Here is a 21,169-nt window from a genome sequence, read left to right as displayed (position 1 = left end):
ATGATCATATCACTGGATCAAATTGTATTTGCTTTTCACTCTGCATGTCATATTATGCTAATAGAGACACTGAGATGGACCTTATGTGTCTTTGCAGACATCCCCTTGAGGTGTAGTTCTTAAAGGAGCAGTTTGTTCTGTGAAAATTCTTGGAGCTTTTACCAACTTAATTCAGCTTCTGCAGTGCAGGAAAAGGTTGTGGGTTTGAAATTTGTATTTTCAGCCTGGTCGTCATTTTTCATGGATGTATTTTTCATTTTCAATCTCAAACTCACTATCAAAAGGTCAAGAGCAAAGTTATCATGGAAGCTGGTCATTCAGACATTGTGAAACTTAGACGTTGCTCTGGTTATATAACAGAAAGCGATATCCCACTCGGCTCAAGTGTGATTTTTTTTTTATGTGTCAAAGTACAACAATGCTGTGAGATGCATCACTGTAAATGTGTGATTTTGGCATTATCGTGAAGCAGAAAAGGTGTGACCCTCTAGTCCTGTGAAGCTGATTAACATTTATCCACAGCCAGAACTAAAGGATCCCCGGACATGATAAATGCCATACATTTTTTAAAAATGTCTTCAAACACTTTATTGAAAAGTAGCTTAAACTATTCCCAGAAAAACAAAACTTGTTAAAAAGCTAAGAATGGCATTATTCTTTATTTTTCTTATTTTCAACAATTCTCACCGACTACTTTGTAACTTCCCTGCTTTTCTGTGGCCTGGTCACCTGAACTGATGCTAAAAATGAGGAGAAGTAAATAAATCAAATATATTTTATAGAGCAGGATTTTATCGTTTCTAGGGAACAATACTCAAAAATGAGTAAATACATGCTTTTATAGGAAGTTTTAATTTGGTTGCCCTGGGAAGATTTACTTGGATTGTGGTCTTGACTCAAACTGAGCTATACCTGTAATGGAGGAACATGTTACCCAGAGGATCTGAAAATTAAATCACTGATGATGAACTAAGCTAATGATAAAACAAAGGAATCATTCCAACTTCTTCTGAATGCCAACTTTGTCAGTGTGTTTCTGTGCTGACATTGTGCTGCTAGAATCACTGTGGTGAGAATGTACAAGGTCAAGTCATACTCCAATTTATTATTCATGTTCCTTTCCCAGAGCCAAGAAACATAATATTATAGCATGTGACATCATCCCAATGTTAAGTGTGAGGGCAAAGTGGGAACAGATGGAAGGGAAGAGTGGGAGAAACTTTCATGATCATGTACAGTGAGCTAGAAAACATGGAAGTAAAGAAAAGAGAAGTAAAATGCAAAAGTGTGGGCTTTTCTTTTTGTAGATGTGGGACTTGCACACACACAAAAAAATAAAGCATAGACTCTGGCCAGTTTATCCTTTAACTATTGCAAGGATTTTTCATAGAAGCTGAACATATACTTAAACTGAACATAAGCGCTGAGTGGATAACTTGGTCAAGATGCAAATAAGTTTATTTAATTGGCTTGGATGTGATTGGTATTTAATGCAAGGAGGGATGTTTGTGTGTCAAACTGGCAAAACTTTTAGGTGAATGCAAGACGGCATACTGGAATTCATCCCAGATGCTGCATGAAAATCCAATTTTCCGCTTCTTGGATTTTTACTTGAATTGAAAATATTATTTGTGCTAACAAGTCTTCCACCTTACAGCCCAAACTGTCAATGATAGGATAATTGGCTACTCTTGAAAGCATATGTTGTGATGTGAGCTGTTGCCAGAATAACCCAAATAATGAAAGACTTTTGATACAGAGAGCAACTAAAACCCACCTACTCCATCTACCCACACAGCATTATAGTTAAGGGACAGCAGTTCAAAGGGTTAGGGTGAAAGAGATTAGGGTGCTAAGATAAAGAAAGAATGCAGGGAGGTAGGTGTACTCACGATATCCTGTTTGATTGTCCCGTGTTCATTTAGCACGTAAGAAAAGAAGAGAGAGAAAAGAACAAGTTTATGCACCAGTGAGTAATGAGTCCAAACGTCAGGGAGAGAGTGAGAGAGGCATAATAAGTGAGTCACAGCTGACCTCCTTGAATAAAAGGTTCAAAAACTTCCAATGCCTCATCATCTGTACTGGTATACAGCATATTATTGGTCCGAGTGAACTTCATGTTGTGGTTGAGTCAGAGTTTGTGCTGTTAAAATGGTCCGAAGTTAAAAGATGAAAGGTGAATATCATCAAATAAAAAGTGTCAGATAAAAAGAAAGTGTAGCTGGAAGCTGATTCTACATTTGAATGTGATGTGCAGTGCGCCCTCGCGCATCAACACTCGCGACTTCACCTCATCGCGGATTTTTGGTAGACAGTCACGTGATACCGTACGCACATTCTATTGGCTGACGGCATCCGGAAGTGCGCTCTGTTCCGTGAGTCTCGGACTTAAGTGAGACACAAAAGTGCTTTGAACAGTCGGTATGAGTGTGGGAAAAGGTAATCCAGATAGAAGGTGGTTTAATATCAGTATAGGGAGGGTCCATAAATGTTTAAATTACCGTAAATAATAAGATAAATAGTTTGTCGTTTTATCACAGAATTCACGTGTGGTTCCTGGAATGCATTAACTGCAAGGAAAGAGGATGCACTGCAGTGGTGACTGCTGAGATGTCTTTTACAGCTGCAGTTGTACACACACACACACACACACGCACGCACGCACGCACACACACACACACATTATTTGAGTTACTTTCAGCTATTTGAAGAATTCTTTGGAATCTCATCCATTGGACTGAATGATATAGAAATATGTTTAAATGTTAAATATTTCCATTTCTACTTTTTATTCCAACATTTGATATTTCTCTGTTGCTTCCTAATTAGGTCAGCCTTTCTTCGGGCATGTCTTCAGCACCACCAACAATTTATCTCTCCTAGTGATTAAACTTCATGATGACCATCTATTGACATGAACATTGTGGATAATTTAGCGGCAAATCCAAACAAGTTATTGACTATTAGTACAGAGGATTAGTGATGTTTCTAGATGTTTAAATAGAAACATGAAAGCCTCTTCTTCTTTAGAGTATCTGTACAATAAAGCTGTAACTTGTCTTAAATCTTTTAGTTACTGTATATGGCATTACTCTTGATTATTTACTGTACTTGTGTGTAGTTTACAGGTATTGTATGTGTTTTATTGGGTTTAACTGTTCCTTTATTTGACTCTATCTCTTTTATCTTGACCAGAACACCCTGGTCAACATAGATGTAAGCTCTTGAACCTTTGCCACAAAGGCAAAGGTAAAATATAAATTATTGATAGATTACTCGCCTTTAGCCAAATTTAAAATGTAAGGTGAAAAGGTTTCTTTACAGCTCAAATCAAATAAAAATCAATAGCAGCATTGACAAGGCAATGTCAAACCTTTGCTGCATTTGGAAAGCAGTTTATAGCAGGTGTGGACTTTGTAGTTGCTGGCCTAAAATATAAATACCAGTATTATCCATATGGTTATCATCTGATTGTGCATTTGTGTTTGTTATCTGTGCACATGATTGATGTGTGCTGAAAAGTTGGACACTCACGCCTGCATGGTTGTTGTGGCAGTTTGAAAGCTGAACATATTCTCCTTGGGGAACCAGTTAGTGTCCTCTGCAATTAGAGAGAAAGATAAAGACTGCAAGGTTAAGTGGAAACAGAACAGAAAGATCTATGCGCTGTCTTGGCACACAGATGTTCTAATAAACAGATCAGATATATGGTGACACAAAACCATCCACAGCACTTTACAGTCCACCACTCCACAAATGGAGAGAGGGAGACACACAGCAGAAGACAGCAAAGGAGGGAGACGGAGGAGACCAAGAATCGAAAATACAGACCACCACGTCACATCCAACATCAACCTATCACACCCCACCAGACCTCAGAAGAAACAGAATTGAAACAGTTGTGCTGAAGCAGTTTAATGTCGTGTTAGCTCAGATTTCATCCAAACTCAAACCTCTCATTTAGAATTTTTTCTTGTACCTTAAAAATTAAAGGTAAATTTTTCTTTATTATGCTCTACTAAAATGCCCGCTAAAGGTTTTAATCTAACACTCAGCTTTTAAAAAAACTTCCTCCACCACTTTTATTAGTTCTGCAAAATAAAACGAGTGTCAGAAACACCAAACTAATGGGGAAGCAAGTTTGAATGGGTCCTTATTCCTTAAATAAAATGAACTCGGGCAATGGTAAAAATAATGCTTAATGTGATGTGACTAACGCAGCAACTCCTCGAGGAACGCTGCTCTACTTTTGTAAAGTGTATAATATTTCATTTCTGTTGTCTATAACTGGAGTGTTTTTACATCTATGGACATTTTGAACTAAAATTAGGTGTATTCTCATTTAAAATATTTGCTGTGCATATTTCCCTTGCTTGCTTGTGAGTAGAATGAATCAAATGCTGTTTCATCTCTGGTCCGGTATCAAACCCTCCAGTCCCAGACACAGGGTCTTATGGTCTAACTCCCATCCCACCCTTGTTTAGAATTCAGTGCCTCTCCCATCTTCTGTGTCCTCCACCCTCTCACCTCTCTCCAGCCCAGTCACCCGGTCCACACTCCACATCCGCTCTAGGCGTCGGTGCTGCTTGCCTGCCTCTCGGGACGTGCTTTCCAGATCCAGGGAGCCCTGACTCCGTGAGGGGGCGCCGCTGCACGAGTCACAGGCCAATCCGCTGCACTCCACCTCCCCCTTTCCCCCCTCGCCCCAACCACGGATGTTGTGGGCACTGACGGAGGTCTGCAGCGGGGGTTGAGGCAGCCCGTGGTGCTGGCTGTGATGTGCTGCATGGCGGGCGTGGGGGCCGCTGATGGCTAAAGGTTGCTGCTGGTTGCTACCGCTGCTTCCGCTTGCCCCGCTACTTCCTCCGCTGCTGCAGGGCGCGTTTGTGCCTGAGATGCTGTGGTGGTTTCCATGGTGATGATTGCTGTGGTGATGATTACCGTGATGATGGGTGGTGCCTCGGCTGCTGCTGGCAAGGTGGTACTGGGTCGGCGATGAAGAGGTGGAGGACAGGGATGTGGAGGGCTGGATCAAGCCACCTCTGGATCCCACCCCACGACCCCCCGACTTCTCCTTAAGAACGTCCAGTTCCAGGCTCTCCTTGCTGCCTCGGCCGCTGCTCATCAGCATACCGCGCTGGGTGGTGATGGTGTAGACGCGGGCAGGCTGCAGGGTGCACTCCACGCACTTCTGCTGGTCTTCCTCCACTGAGAAGCTGCGCTCTAGTGACAGCTGGGATGGCTTAGTGGAGATAGTGATGGAAGGCGGAGCTGCGAGTGGCGTCTTCACGAGGCCGGACTCTCGGTTGTTCTCGCAGGCCCGGGTGTTGTTGGAGGAGGTTTGCAGGTGGTTGTTGTTATTGACACCAAGAGTGTCAGTCGGCGACTCCGGGTCAGGACCCACCAGCGTTTCACACAGAAGACGAGCTGGTTTGATGATGAAGAAGAAAAACATGAGTGTTAAAGAAAAAGGTCAACACGCCAGCGAGCTAAACTAGAGAGAGAGAGAGAGGAAAAGGAAAAGGAAAAGGGTGACACAGGATCATCTGTCAGAGTTTATCAGCTGTTCCAGTGATGCACCACCGATGGCAACACGGCACGTCTAGAGCGGACGATGAGATGAAGCAGGGCGGGGTGGGGGGGGGGGGTTTAGGACCACAGTGATCACACAGAGCAGGACAAAAGACAGACGAATGGCAGGAGATGCTGACCTGATCCGTTTCTGTTTTCAGGATGTGTATGGGACAGGTACTCTCCAAATGCTCGTGCTGCTCTGTCGGGGGGGACACATACAACACACATAATGACATTAATTTATGAGCACACAGGGTGAGCGAGCGAGAAGAGAGGACATGGCAGGAGAAAGAAGGGTAAGGGACTCGTAAATTATTAAAACCTAATTGGCTTTTTTTTTTTTGTAAGCTTGCACCCCCCACTGATTAAGACATAGCTGTTTTATCTCCACACTTCAGGCAACCCAAACGCCGAAAGAGACACGCTCAACCAGACTGAGGAGGAGATTAAAGAATAGTTTCATTTTGTTTCTCAGTACGTCCTCAGTCTGTTTTGGTGGATGTAATTGCGTCTGATAGAAACGCAGCTGAGAGTTGTTTTCTTGCTTTTCACACACATTCGTATGTTCAGACGCGCAAGCGTATATTTAAACTTCATGTCAAGAAGGATACTTAACCTTGACAAGTGCGAAAGATTACTGCAGGATGCACGGAAAATAGACGATGTGAGCTGTTGCTTAGCTCCTTTGTTCTTGTTTCGCTAACAAGAACAAAGGAGGCATCCTTTCAGATAGCTGTCACAGTTTAATGACACTGACCTCATGTTAGAGTTCTTCTCGTGAGTCTGTGGCAAGTGTGGAAAATGAGCAGATATACATGAGAGGAAGACGGGTCGTCCTGAAAATGCACTGTCAGAGCCAATCTGGGGACTATTGGGAAGTAAGCAGCAGTAAATTGGTTTCAACATATAATCTGGTATTAAAACATGCATTTCTTTAACTACAGCATTCAGCGTGTAGGCTTGTATTTATTTAATCCCTTTACTCCACTACTTGTGAGAGGCAATACTGTGGATTTAATTCATCCCTAAATGGTTTAAATTAGCCAAAAAGCATCAGATTAAACGGACCACGTGAGACCACCTACTGGAATAACACACACGCTAAGACATTATTTGAATTTTTGTGACTTTTGGCTGAATGTTAATTTTACTTAATGTTTTATTTCTTGAGTAAAACGAACAGACTTTAAACAAGTTAATGACTAATGACCTGTTGGTGCAAACAAATGACGGTGAGTCAGCATACTTGGTTTTTTTTTTTTGTGAAATCTGGCATGAAAACCAATTTGCATAATTTTATTATTTGGAAAAAATGTTATCCTAAAGTAACCAAACGATAAATAAACATCCAAGCACCTGTTTACAAAAATGATTCCCTAATGCGTTTAATGTCAGAGGAGACACATGCATGCTCTTGTGTGGAAGAATTCCCTGTATGCGACAGGAGCTGTGGTTGAAGCGCCGTCAATTATTAAAGCCTGTCCAACACAGCAGGCGTGCGCACAAACAACAAACACACAAACAAACACACCCACGTGCACTGAAACAAAGAGCAAGCTTTCCTGATATTCTTCTGATGTGTCATCTTTTTATTGCTTTCTCAGTTTTATTATTGAAACTCTGCCCTTTGTTCTTGCTTCATCACTCGCCCCCCATTGTCTAAAAGTAAAATATTTCTCTGGAGGCGAATGATGTGAACTAAGCTGCTTCACATATGTAACTGAATGAACTTACATTTTGTGCGCAAATGAATTTACAAAATAAATATGCATCTTGAGAAAAGAGATGGAAGGCTATAAGATTTTATCCTTATTTAACTTTATTGTTCAAATTTATTTAAACCCCAAATCTCTCATATTACCTTATTTGGGGGTAAAAAAAATATCCTGTTTCAATGATCAACTGTACCGAAGTTAATTCACTATAAAGTGAATTAAGCACCTATTGAACAAATTATAAGTGGAAGCAAGGCAGATTAGTTCCAGGCCTTACAAAGTTTACATCACTTTAGCAAATTTATTCTGTAATAAAGTAAAGTTATGGGTTTTGACACAAACTCATTATATCCTGCGAAGCGGTGAGGTATTGTCAGTGTTTGTGTGTTTGTCTGTTAGTCCACCAAATATCTTCACAACCATTTCAGATAGAAAGATGAAAGAAAAAAACACATTACAGCAAAGGGGATGAAAATGAGATGTTGACCTTGACCTTTTCAAGGTCTTTTCACTTTTACAGTGCGCCCTCGCACATTCGCGCATCAACGATCTGGACTTCACCTCATCGCGGTTTTTTGGAAGGCAGTCAAGTGATACCATACGCCCATTCTATTGGCTGACGGCATCCGGAAGTGCGTTATGTTCCGTGAGTCTCTGACTTCTGTGAGACACAAAAGTGCTTAAACAGTCGATAGGAGTGTGGGAAAAGGGTTCATAAACCTTTAAATTACCGTAAATAATAAGAAAAATAGTTTGTTGCTTTATCGTGGAATTCGTTAATTGCATGTTGTTCCTGAAACGCATTAACGGCGAGGAACGACGGCGCACTTTATACCTTTTTTGGGTAAACATCTCTGAAACCTGATGAGATATAATCACAAAACAAAAAGCAACATTTTCAGGAAGCCAGAGTGTAAAATGTGTTGGTCAGGCTAAAATGTTGAATTCAGGGGTGTCGCAGGATGTTGCTGTCTCTGATGGCCTTGTTTTCATATTTGTGCTACCATCAATGGGCAGAGCTGAAAATGTTTCAGCAAACCAAATTTCACCTCAAAATGTATGACTGTAATAATAGTATCATGCTCTCTGGAATCGGGACATTTTAACATGAAAATTCAACAATGTTTTACCAAAATTAGGTACTTTTAAAACTCGATATCTAAGTATTAATCACTCTCCGCCCTCTTTTATTTCTCAACAACTTCTAACTCAGGTCTCACAAATGCCTCATTTTATTAATATCACATCATGCCGTTCCTGATCCAACTCAAGTAAAAGAACACAAATTCTATACTGTATGTGCTTTCCTACAGTAGTGAAATAATTAGCTTAAATTACAATAAAAGTTTCCACAGAAACTTGCAAACAAGTGGAATGATATTCCACAATTAAATCCTGTCTTACATAAGGAATAAGAATTCAAAATGTAATATGTTAAGATGGAGAATACATGATAGCAGAAAGGAAGAGAAACTCAATTATTGTAAGCTGCTTATTAAAATGTCTAGATAGTGAGGACCATGATGACACATTATAGTTCTGGTGTATTACAGCGTTGATGCTGGATATGATATTCCTGCCCTAGGCACACATGCTGCAAGAGTCCACCAGAGAGCCTCTGGAGGCTACAGATGACCTATGAGCCTAGTTGCCTGCAGTTCCACAGACAAACTTTGCCCCAGGTTTGCTGTGGATCGGCTAGTTTGTGCTAATTTGATTGGACATATTGGTGAGAATATTCTCCATAAATGGAAATTAATGACAAACAAATGAGATATGGTTCTTGACAGGATGTCAAGAGACAATGCGTTGTCCAATGCACTTAGTTATTTGTGTGTGTGTGTGACTGTGTTGTGATGTCACTAGTTGTCGCTGTCAGGGACACATGTCACACATGTAGGCTGTGCTCTGATCAGGAAGTGTCCCTGTGAAATTCAGGGACATTTTCAATTTAACCCTACTGTTTTATATTCAACAGACTGAAGCTCTCTGATTAGAATCAGCAAACAATGCTGCAAGAGACCCACATCATCCATTATACATGAGAGAAAACCAAGCCAAGACCTGGGAGAGGAAAACGCCTCTTAATCCATCCCTCACCCAAACCCTATCTGTGTCTCTGAAATGTGAACATTTCAGATGCACAGGTGTATGAGATATGTCGAGGTGAAATATTAAAGTTGGGAAAAAACAGGCTAAAAAGAGGAAGAAATGAAATTCTTCCAGCATGCTCTCAGACATGTGACAGGGGGTTGGGGAAAGGAACGAGTTGGGGAGGGGAGTTTGTGAGGAACAGAGATGAGATATGTGCAGACAGCAAACGGAGTGTACAGACAAAAAATCTGGGCAAATATGAAAGTTGGAGTAAACGTGAGGAAACGGAGGCGGATGGAGTTCAGTCAGGACGGTAAGGAAGAGGGGAGATTCACTTCTTCCTTGCGCACGATGTGTGTTTGATGATCAATTCACCCATGAAATCCTTTGTGCCATTTAACCTCTTAAGGAGCTTGAACAGCCTTATTTTCATTTCAAACAGGAGACGATGGCACACGTTCCTGTTTAGTGGTCTGGATTCATGTCAGAATCGTATGAAAATTCCAAATGGAGTGTAGTTTAAGCCCAAAAGGCTTCTGAAAGGCATTGCTCAACAAATAAACTGCTGTATTTTATGACAATGCAAAGCTTTTTAATTACGTTCACATTTTGTTCTTGACCTTGAAAAAAAACAAACCAAGAGACATTCACCATCACAAGGATCATTTAGTTCGGAGCTTTATATCATATCGCATAATCTCCCTCAGCAAATGGAGTTTGCCCAGCTGTGATGGAATCGTAGACAGTCACATTTCTATTTTTCACAGCACTCTGAGGACTTCTCGCCCACATTGGCTTAAAAAGCTGACATTCAAAATTCATGGACCTTGGAAAACAGCTTCTTCTAAGAGAGAAAAAGATGCGGCTGTTCTGGAGCTTCTGATCGCATCACATGACCCCAATCAACAGATGGAGTTTATCTCGTTTCTGTGGCATCAAATGGTGAAAAATTTTCCACATCAGCATCTGATCTGCACACACAAGGCACGCTGCAGCATCTGTGTGAGATGTGCTGGGATCTAAAGTGCCCCCCCCCCCTCCAAAAAAAAAAAGAGCTGGAGAATCCCAAGAGGGGTGGATGTTGGGGGTGAACGGCGGGTAATGCAAACATCCTTCACCCATGGGCTCCACCATCTGCAAACGCAACCAATCATTTTGTGCATTTTGCACAAAAACTAAATGTTAGGAAGGATTTGCGGAGGAAGGCTTTGTGTGTCACCCTCAGGCGCCAGAGGCTACTTTGTGCATCTGGTTGAGATTCTGAAGAATGTGACAGAGCTCCCTTCAGAGTGACATGTAGAAGCATTTTGTCATCTGATGCTGCTTTTAGTTCCAAGTAAAGGCTTGGAAAAACAGACTGTTTTAACGTGTTCACACTAAAGCTTAGTCAATTCATGATTCCCAGTAGATTAAAAAAAAAGTTTTACATCAGGAAGGGGTTCAGTAACTACAACTCAGCCAAGTGTTCATCTCTTCTATGACACACGCACTTGCAAATGCAACCATTTTATGCTTGATTATATTTTCAAAATTAACAGAATTATATCAATACACGATTGTGTGTAACTATAGTGACTGCACCCACTAAATGTGTGATAAGCCCTTTGCTTATAGCTGTGTTTAATCCTTATAACTATTTTGATTATAGCAATTAAATGGGCTGCCTTTGGGTAGAGGATCATTTCATCCGTCCTCTGGTTTTTGCGTGTCATGAATGTGTAAGGAGTTGTGTGTATCAGGGTTTGACATAAGCTTTGTCTAAATTCATACACCAACTTGACACCTTCCTGCAGGTTTTGTGTGGAGGTGTGGCCGTGTCTATTTCTGATTTAGTAACTGATCTAATGCGCTCAGAAAATAACTTTTTATCTCTGATTCAGTCTTTGTTGTCACTAACATCCCTCCCTCTCTTCATTTTCACCCACCTCGCTCCTGAACCAATCACGAGGAACCAAACCACCTACCCAACCCTACTCACTGATGCAGAGCTGGTCCAAAATGTAATGGGTTCACTGGTGGCCTCATGAAAATTGAACCAGTAGTTTTCCTGTCATCCTGCTGACAAACAGACTGGACTGAAACATAAGCTCCACAGTGGATGTAATTAAGCTGAGCCTTCCACAAACACTAAAGTCTGAGTTACAAACATGAGAAGCAATCAGGGCAATCACAGAGGTGGAGGGACAGAGACAGGGAGGGATCTGAAATGAGACGAGAGCTGACTATTCACAAAGCAGGAAATGAAAACGAAGAGTGGGATAAACATAACCTCGTGTCAGAGTAGGGATGACTTCATGTGGAGTGAATTTCTCTGACGGACACTCCTTAAGGGATCAATAAAGTTCTACTCTACTCTCTCTATCATGGTTCCAACAGTAAATACATGGTTAAAGTCAGTGAGTTAGCATGGCTGACAGAAATATTCAAAGTCTGTGTCTCCCAAGTTAAGGTCTAACATTAGGAACGGGTGACATTTGTTGAACCATTCCAGCATCCTGCTTATGAAAACTTTCAGAGGACTAACTGCTACTTCAGGACTCTGTCATGTGAAATGTGCAAAACTGTCTCTGGCGATTGCTATTTCAGCTGCTGACGTTTTTCTTGAGAGGACAATCTGAACATCAAGGAGTGAGGACGCCATATGTTCGAATGTCTTGGATGAAACTGAAGCACCAATAGTTCCAATTCTGCAATTTCAATCGTCGTGGAAACAACCTGAGTCCCGATTCCTCTGCTTACCATCTCATCATCTGTTCTGCTCTTCTCTTCGTCAATATGAGCATATTTGGCTTTTCTCTGGGTCTCCACTTCAGCAAATACTCCACTATACTTAGTATTTCATAAGTTGAATGAGTCACACACAATTACACAAACAGCACTCTGAACATTCTGACACCAGCTCCACTAACAGCATTTCAGACACATAAAAGAATCCTCAACAACAGAAAGAAACACTTCTGCCCTCGACACTTTGAATGGAGTCAGACAAAACAATGCATAACTAGATACTTGATACTAGGAATATTCCAAAGCTTTGAACACTTTAACTGTTAGTCTTTCCAAATTTGTGGTTTTGCTTTCAAATCAAAATTTTCATGGCTTATCAATTAAACCTTTTCCTGTTCCGATTATTCCAACATCTCTAACATTTCTAACAAGTTTTGGATATTTTTACTTGCAGTCAAACAATATGTTTTTCTCCTCTTCTCAGCATAGATATATTTAGAGTACTCTTTTTGAGGATTGCAGGTAAAGGTCAATAGACGTATATGTAAGATGTATTCCTGTTTCTATAAGGTTACATGCTCCTTCCGTTCACTCCTCATTTTTAATTTACTTTGGTTCACTCAGTTCAGTTTTCTAAGATGGTGTTACTTTAATATTCACAATCTAAAACTTTTGGTTATCTTAGGCTTTAATTTTTTACTTCACCAAGGAGGTTATGCTTTCACCACAGTTTGCTTGCTGGGTTGTCCGCAGAATAATGCAAAAACTAGAGAATGGATTTGATTGAAATTTCTTTGGAGGGTGGGTCTTGGATCAAAAACCAACCCATTAAATTTAGAAAAGATCCAGTTGAAGAACGAGCAAATCCTGCATTTTTATTATGACACTGCCATATGGAAACACACTTGTATTTACATAGATATTGCCATCCACACCTTACGTCGTCTTTGAAATATATTTCGTTTCGTAGTTACAAATGTATTTGTCTGAGGACTAGTTCCTTAAATTTGCTTATTTGTACATTTCTATGCTGTGGCTGTTAATGGTCTTAATGAAAAAAACTAAAACATATTGGTCGTCTTCACCTCTAAAATATAATTTTTATGTCTGAAAAGGGACTGAGTATTCATATCTAATATTGAGATTAAAGAGCTGTCACACTAATGGTTACAGCAGAGCACGCTTTATATGTGAAATATGTCATTCTGACTAAGATCTCATCATCTCATGCCTTTTCCCTGAGGAGTCGGATGCTCTTTAGCACTGTGACCATTCGGTATATCTTTAGAGGACAAGCAACTCGCGGCTGAAAACAAGCCATCACTCTGCTGGCAGTGATCCCATCGGTTTGAAAATCATCAAAGTTGATGTCTCTGTGGGCGCCCCTCCACTGTAAACAATGGGCTGCCAAGCTAAAATATTCCTCACTCTTAATGCGCTTTAATCAAATCCTCCTCTCAGATGCTCTAATTGAATTGGGTCTCCAATCTCACACATGCATACGTAAACACACAGTTGGGGTGACGAGAACCTGTTGAGAGGCTTGTTGCATGTGCTGTGGGGCCAAAGGGATTCCAAGATGTTAATTGCGGCCTCAAAAGTGCTGAAATCATGGGACACGTGGGATTGAAGCACCTGATCAGGAAGCTGATTAAACAGACTGAATCATTACAGATACCCCAACCACACACAGAGTGATGCAACTGATTCCCACACACGAGCAGACAGAACTCTCAAAGCCTACGAATAAGTAAGATTTGTAATTTAATCTATAATAGACTCCTTAAAAAATATTTTACTTCTTAACGTGGCAGGACCTGTTACTACGAATATTAGCACCGGAATTATTTTATTAGGATGTCCCCGTAAGTCTTGATACCACAACAAAAAACATGAGTGAAATGTATTCTATTATTTGTGCCATGTGTCAAAATTACTGGCGTGAAAAAAAAGCCCATAGTGTGTTAAAAACAATAAAATAAAATAAATACAGACATGATAAAAAGCAAATATATTTTTAATAAACATAAATTATCAAGACATACAAATATGATGCATTGTCATGTTTTTTGCTATTCTTGGAAAGAAGCAGATCTCATCTCAAGGACTACTTATTAGCATGTTCTGGAGCTACAAACTAGATCACATGGTCTTCACCAGCCAATCAGACACACCTATAAATCTGAACTTCTAATTGGGTCGAGATTGCTTGATTAAAGAATAAATGAAGAAGGGAGAAAATATTCGCTACAGCAGACAAACAATCACGTATCTCTGCGGGAGCCCTAATCATTGTTCAAACTGGAATAAATCTTCCTCTTGCAGCATTTGTTCATCATCCGACTGGACAAAGATGGAGGGAAAGTGATGAAGATGGACATCTGTGTGAAAAAATGATTTACTTTTCTCAAACTGGAGATGCTGATTAGCTCAAAAGAAAGAAAATTGCAAGTTAAAAAAATTACAAAAAATGACAAATAAAAAATGTTCTCCATCCACCGAGCTAATCTCAGTGACTGTATGGCCATTTATCTTTTGGAACGAGCACCACACCAGACAGCTGCACATGTCGATTGTCCTTAATAAACTAAGACACAACATTTCATTTGCATTTGTGAGTAAAGAAAAAAACCAATCCTTTTATCTGCTCTGCCATCTTTCACACCCCCACAGCTCCGTGAATGGCGCTGTCTTCATCCAAACCGGAGCACGGTCCTCCTCTCCGGTTGATTGAAGATCAAAGTGTTCGGTTTTTTTTCACTCAACATCGCACAATTGTGGTGTGTAAATCGGAGGTAATCTCTGCCCCCACCCCCCCCACCCCCTTGTTCTCAGTCCCTCACTACTTCTCGTGAGCTGCTGCAGGGGAGACTGTGACCCGTTTCATAACCAGAAATCCATAAACACGCACCAGAGGAGACGACCACAGACAATTATTGTCTCTACAGCTTGTTTATATGTGTTGCTGTGTGTTACTAATGTGGTCGTCATGTTTGTTGGGCGTCCTCCAAGTCCTCCGTCCTCAGGTACAGATTGGGTCATTTGTCAGGATCCAGTGTGAGGTACCAGAGATAATTCCAAGTCATTCTACTGGTGTGGCTGTAGGGACTGAAATATCTCATCAACTATACAAGGAAAGGCTCCTATAAGATCTGGTTCGCACCAGTGTGGACTTTATTGTTAACCCCCATCTAATTCATGTTTAGAATGTCCTTGTCAATGAAAAAAAAAGTGCAATTGTTGTAATAAGTGTTGAGGGTTTAGTCCTTTCAAAGACAGGGATTTATTATCAGTATTTCAATCCAATCGATCCAGAATCATTTTTTTTCTACACTGTATTTTCCACATGAGGTTTAACTCAATGCCACGTTGAATGATTCATAATGAGGCTTTACAGGAAGTGCCTGGTCTGATGATGTCAATTTCAGGAATTACATCAGGACAAAATGTTCTGAACTCTATATTTATTTTGAACCATGCGCGCCTCCAAGCCAGGGAGCTGGGCTCCTCGCCCAGCGAAAGTCTGAGAACAGGTTAAGAGGGTTTCAGCCGAGAAACCTCTGTTCATTTCCTTCACCAGGTAAAACGGATATGCTGAGCGCCGGAGGAAAGCAGCTACAAGATGGTTTCATTAGTGTGTCACCCCCATCCAGGTCAAACAACAAATTTACACATCAGCATCGCTGCAGGCCTTCATAAGAATTTCTTCTGGCTTCAGGTCGACCAGCAATAGTCCACCCTACCTCACACAACACAAAACTGCCTCACATGCCAACTAATGAACAGAATATCTGGACCGTAGCAGTCTTTCATATATATTATGTCAGACAGTTAAGATCGACTTTATTTTTTACTTCATAAACTACATTTTGTTCTCATTTTTCTTCAAACATTGTGTGTTTATCTTAGTTACTCTTAGTGTTTAATGATACCAGTATCCTCTCATCATGATCTCATTCCAGTCTAGAAAATAAACATCTTTCACCACAGTTTTTGTTGGAGGGATTAACACCAGTGTGGACATTGTTGGTCCCCAGAGGATGAACTCTTGTGCCTCCAGCAGGTTGATGACAGTTTTGACTCAATATTGTGGTAACACTCCACACGAACGGATCAATTCAACACCTCTGTTTTGTCATTGAATATCCCTTTTTAGATAATGCTATTACTTTGGAGCATAAAAGTCACATGGATGAGGATGGATCACAACTCTGATGTCTAACAGCCAGGGGTTTATATACAACGCAAAACTGCCGTTCATTTTAATAATCTATACTTTAATCATCCCTCTTGGGGAAATTCTTTTTACACTCACACTTCACACATGTACATATATACAGTACGTGTTAATTACACACACGGGTTACAGGTTATAGGCCCCTAAACACAGCACACACTAGGGGCCTGTAGGCATGCAATTAGTCAAGAGAGGACATATAGAGTACAAGGGAGGCGGAGTGACGGGTCGCGCACGACAGTCGCACCCCAATGAGCATCTTGTAGGGGGGGACGGCACCTTGCTCAAGGGCGCCTCGGCAGTGGCTGGTTGGATGTTCTGGAGGGAGCAGGATTCGAACCCCCGATGGCTGGGCGATCCTGTCTTCAAGACGATTGCTCTTCCGTTGAGCCATTGCCGCCCCAATTTTGTTTGATTATTAATTGGAAATTGATTAAGAATCCATACGCTATCTTATTGAGTTACTCAAGTGTATCTACGGTGTATTTCTTGCACAATCCTAGAGGTTAAATATAAATGACTTTGCTATTCCTCTATTGCTATTGCTTTACCAGTAAAGCAACTGGTGGAAGGAAAGAGGATCTACTGCATGTAGTGACAAAATGTTTGCTAATGACAGAACCTCTTACTTGAAGTTAAACACAGGTAAAATTAGAACCAAGGCAGTCAGAGTCAGTCAACTTTCTTTCCTGAGTGTACAAAGGTTGAAATGTGACCACGACCTACTCTTCTCGAGGTCAAGGTCATCATCTCACTTTCATCCTCTTTGCTAGCCGAGAAATGCGCTTTTTGTTTCAACTTTCTATCTGCAATGGTTGCGAAGATATGTGGTGGACTAACGAACGCACAAACAAACAAACGAAAGGCACACGAACACTGACAATCACAATACATCACCACTTTGAAGCGGGATGCAATAAAAAATGCTGCTGACTTTTAACGGTACACCGGATTCAAACATTTAAAATCTATTATTTTGAACCTATTTATAACATGCAATTTTAGAATTATTTGTGCTCAGAGACAGGATTAAAACAACCTGGCACCTGGAATGTATTAGGATTACAAGACTTTATAATTATGGACAGGAAATTAAATTAGTGGATGTGATTTTCTTGAAGTGAAACACTGTTGTTTGTGTGCGACTTTATCGGAGAGAGTTAATACTCCTGCACCTGCTGTCACTTAATACTCTGACTGCATGAATTGATGCCAAACGGCAGTGAAGAGACATTTTACAGCCTCTCCAAATATAATAAGAACAAATTAGCAGTCTGGCCTTAAAGCAACAAAAACAGAAGAGAGGCGAGTAAAAAGTCTTAAAGATATAATATCCAATATTACCACAAATGTTGACGACGAAGCCAATGACTCCTATCATCTCATGTTTCTTCACTGCATCATCCAACTCTATCTCTTATTGTCATTGTAATGATCATTTTTGTGATAGAACTTTTTACAATTAATTGGATATTGTTTCTGACAGCCCATAGAAGCACAGTAGATAAAAGAAAGAAGTGTGGAAGTCAGTGGATGTTGATAAATTGAAACTGATGATTTTGAGGTGACACTGAAGATAAACTGTCCTCGCCACAGCATATATTCAAAAACATTATAAAGTATTCCACGCCCACCGATGGGATGCAACTAACTCCTAATGCCATACAACCTTTTAAGGGGGTTGGGACAATACGTCTACAGAAGACTCTTGTTTCAGCTACCAAAGTGTTTTCTGGCATAAAACGTCACACAAAATGAGCAGGATGCTCCGAAGCACACAATAAAAATCCTTGAGAATGAAATTGCAAACCAAATTGTGTTTCTGTCTGGCTCCAGAAGTAAAATCCTTTTAAAACAAACAACCAAATATCTATGCTGGGGTGAGGGGTGTATTTGTTTCAGCACAGACTGAATTGCCCCACAACAATTTTAATGTCAAAGCTCTGAGTTCTTGCTCTTCACTCAGAATGAAAGAAGCAGCGAGGACATGAAGATCAAATGGAGGCAGCTGTGTGTGCACAAGCCTGACGGTATGTATGTTTGTGTGTTTGTGTGTTTTGTTTGAGCATGCAGTGGAGAGAAATCACTTTGGGAGCGCTCCGTATCTTATTCATGGCAACATGTAGAGGCCAAAAGCTAATCAATGTTAGATGTGATTCTGCTGTTTTCCATACAGGAGACGAGGTTGACTCTGCCTTTAACTTTCAAATAGTGTCCTACTGAGTGTAACAGAAAGAGGAACAAAAAATAAATCAGCAGGTTCAGGGTGGTCTTTACTCTCAGAGCCCAGGTCAGGGTCATCCATGTAATAACAAAGGAGGTAAATGATGCCATCTTTGTTTATTTACACTCGACAACACAACGGTGGGTACCAGTTTAGTATTTTCACAAAAGAGGTGTTAGGTATGACACATCAGTGTTGGTGTCTGGTGTGACGTTTTACAAATGTGTGAAGCATCTATTTGTGAAAACTAATCAACATGGTGAGATCCATCATTTGTCTTCCGTGTTCCACCAGCCTGATCTCTGAGGGGGGAGTCGCCCCTGGGACTGAAGACATGTTTGTTTGATACAACTAACCACTGCCCACTACTCACGCACATGATGAAGATGCTGCCAAATGTCACACCCCTGTCCTGACCTATCATCTGGCTCCATTTTTTTTTAGCAATAAGCCCCCCAGCCCACATTTAAAACCTTTATGGAGCGCAGTGAAGCTGCACAGTTCCAATAGAAAGGCTCTCTCTCTCTCTCTCACACACACACACACACACACACACACACACACACACACACACACACACACACACACACACACACACACGCTAAAAGAAGGCTCGGGTACAGGATGTGTAATAATGCGAGGGAGACATATAACGCGGTGATAGTGACGTCACATCCACCCGCATCTGTGGATGTCGGGCGTCGGTCCAAGTCAAGGTCATCCGTGGAGTGAACCCCAGCCTGCTGTGAGGTCCCTGCAGACCCACAGGAACGCTGCATTAGTGTGTGTGTGTGTGTGTGTGTGTGTGTGTGTGTGTGTGTGTGTGTGTGTGTGTGTGTGTGTGTGTGTCTGTGTGTGTGTGTGTGTGTGTGTGTGTGTGTGACACACACAAACAACCACAGGACGGACACCTTCCCCGCATGATGCCGTAACGGAGCGGCTGAGCGCGTCCACCGGGCGGAGGGACCTCCGCCAAACAGCCCCCCCACCCCACCCCTTACCAACATCTCCGGGCTGAATAAACGAACAACTCTGAGTCCTGCCCCCCTCTGAAACCGGTCCGATAACTTGCCGTGATTGGTGATCACCGCTAACGACAGAATCGATTACAATTCATCGATGAATGGACAGCGCGCTCTGGGCGTGAAGCCTCATGGCTGCGCTGTCCAGCGCGGGGGGGGGGGGGGGGGGGGGGGGTCGATGCGGCCAGACGTCTCTGTTTAAATCAGCATAAATATCAGGTGGCGAGGCTATCTTTTTAGGTGATGCCTGGACTGAGAAAACGCATCAGGGTTGCCCGTGAGTCACAGCAGCCCCCGCTTTGCCTCTGCATGACTTTCATTACACAATAACACTTCATTCACAAAGCTATGACGCGCTAAAAGGGGGGGGTGAAAAAAAAACCCTCCTTCAGCTATTTCAGTGCTGGTAAAACACTGTCAGAAAACTACGGGTCAACCAGGAGACATTCGCTCATTGTGGGTGCAGTTTGCACAGAATGGAGAGTCCTTCACACACACGTCCGTTCGAGCAGCTCCACTCGGGACTGTCGGCGCAGACGCGCGAAACGCGCAAAGGGAAGCCTCTTGCGCATTGAGGCTGAGCTGCACACGGGATAGGCGCAGTGGCAATTCATCACAAACACCGCTCTTCACACACAATCACCCGGGTTGGGGTCGCACCTGAGAGCCAACATAAAATAAATACCCCCCCCACCCCCTCCTCAAGTCTTCCCAGAAGCGGCTTCCGTTGCTCCAAAAAGGCGGAGAGCTGCGGGTGTCACTCACCTAACTTTTGCCGCCACAGAGGATATCGCATCGTTTCTTAGATTCTTCCTTTTGGACACAGCAGTTCCCATGCTGACATGGAAACGACGCAGGCTGGAAAACAGTTCATTCCAAACAGGGACGGAGGAATGCGGTGGTTTAAAAAAAAAAACTGTCCACAAAAAAAAAAAAAAAAAGTTGAAGGGAAATCCGGGATCAGACAGACAGGAACGCGTCTGCGGAGCAAAGGATGCTGAAGAAACCAGGAACGTGGAACTCTCTCTCTCTCTCTCTCTCTCTCTCTCTCTCTCTCTCTCTCTCTCTCTCTCTTCTCTCTCTCTCTCTCTCTCTCTCTCTCTCTCCTCTCTCTCTCTCTCTCTCTCTCTCTCTCTCTCTCTCTCTCTCTCTCTCTCTTTCTCTCTTCTCTCTCTCTCTCTCCTCTTTCTCTCTCTCTCTCTCTCTCTCTCTCTCTCTCTCTCTCTCTCTCTCTCTCTCCTCCCCCCCCCTCTAAGAACAAGTACGTGGGGCAGCTGCACAGCTGTCAACGTGATACCAGACCTCTCTCTCCCACGCGCTCTCATTGATCTGGGAGAATGGCAAGGGTGACGGTATCATCATCATCATCATCATCATCATCATCATCATCATCATCATCATCATCATCATCATCATCATCACCATCATCATCCTTCGTTTGTTGGACTGTTATATTTATGGAGGCTATTTATTGTCACCTGTTATGCAATCAGTCATTTTGGTAAAAGGGTCCCACTCTTAAGCACACACACACAACACACACACACACACACACACACACACACACACACACACA

General features: G+C 41.9%; 1 protein-coding gene across 4 annotated transcripts in view; it reads right to left on the bottom strand.

The window, feature by feature from the left end:
• nsmfa (NMDA receptor synaptonuclear signaling and neuronal migration factor a) overlaps positions 1 to 20,605 on the bottom strand; it is a 38,847-nt gene extending 18,242 nt beyond the window's left edge. For 2 of the 4 annotated variants that reach the window (XM_068334876.1, XM_068334879.1), the window contains exons 1-4: positions 20,359 to 20,605; positions 5,712 to 5,773; positions 4,528 to 5,427; positions 3,535 to 3,601 (exon numbers count right to left, since the gene is read on the bottom strand). In XM_068334876.1, coding sequence (XP_068190977.1) covers positions 3,535 to 3,601; positions 4,528 to 5,427; positions 5,712 to 5,773; positions 20,359 to 20,429 — 1,100 coding nt within the window. In that variant the 5' untranslated portion in view covers positions 20,430 to 20,605. The remainder of the gene's footprint in view (positions 1 to 3,534; positions 3,602 to 4,527; positions 5,428 to 5,711; positions 5,774 to 20,358) is intronic. The other 2 variants (XM_068334878.1, XM_068334877.1) reach the window with 2 other exon arrangements.
• Between the last annotated feature and the right edge of the window lie 564 nt (positions 20,606 to 21,169).

Source organism: Antennarius striatus, chromosome 15 (genome assembly GCF_040054535.1).
Source record: "Antennarius striatus isolate MH-2024 chromosome 15, ASM4005453v1, whole genome shotgun sequence".
Classification (NCBI taxonomy): domain Eukaryota; kingdom Metazoa; phylum Chordata; class Actinopteri; order Lophiiformes; family Antennariidae; genus Antennarius; species Antennarius striatus.
Note: the sequence above shows the minus strand (reverse complement) of the source record. Positions and strands in the feature narration are given on the sequence as shown.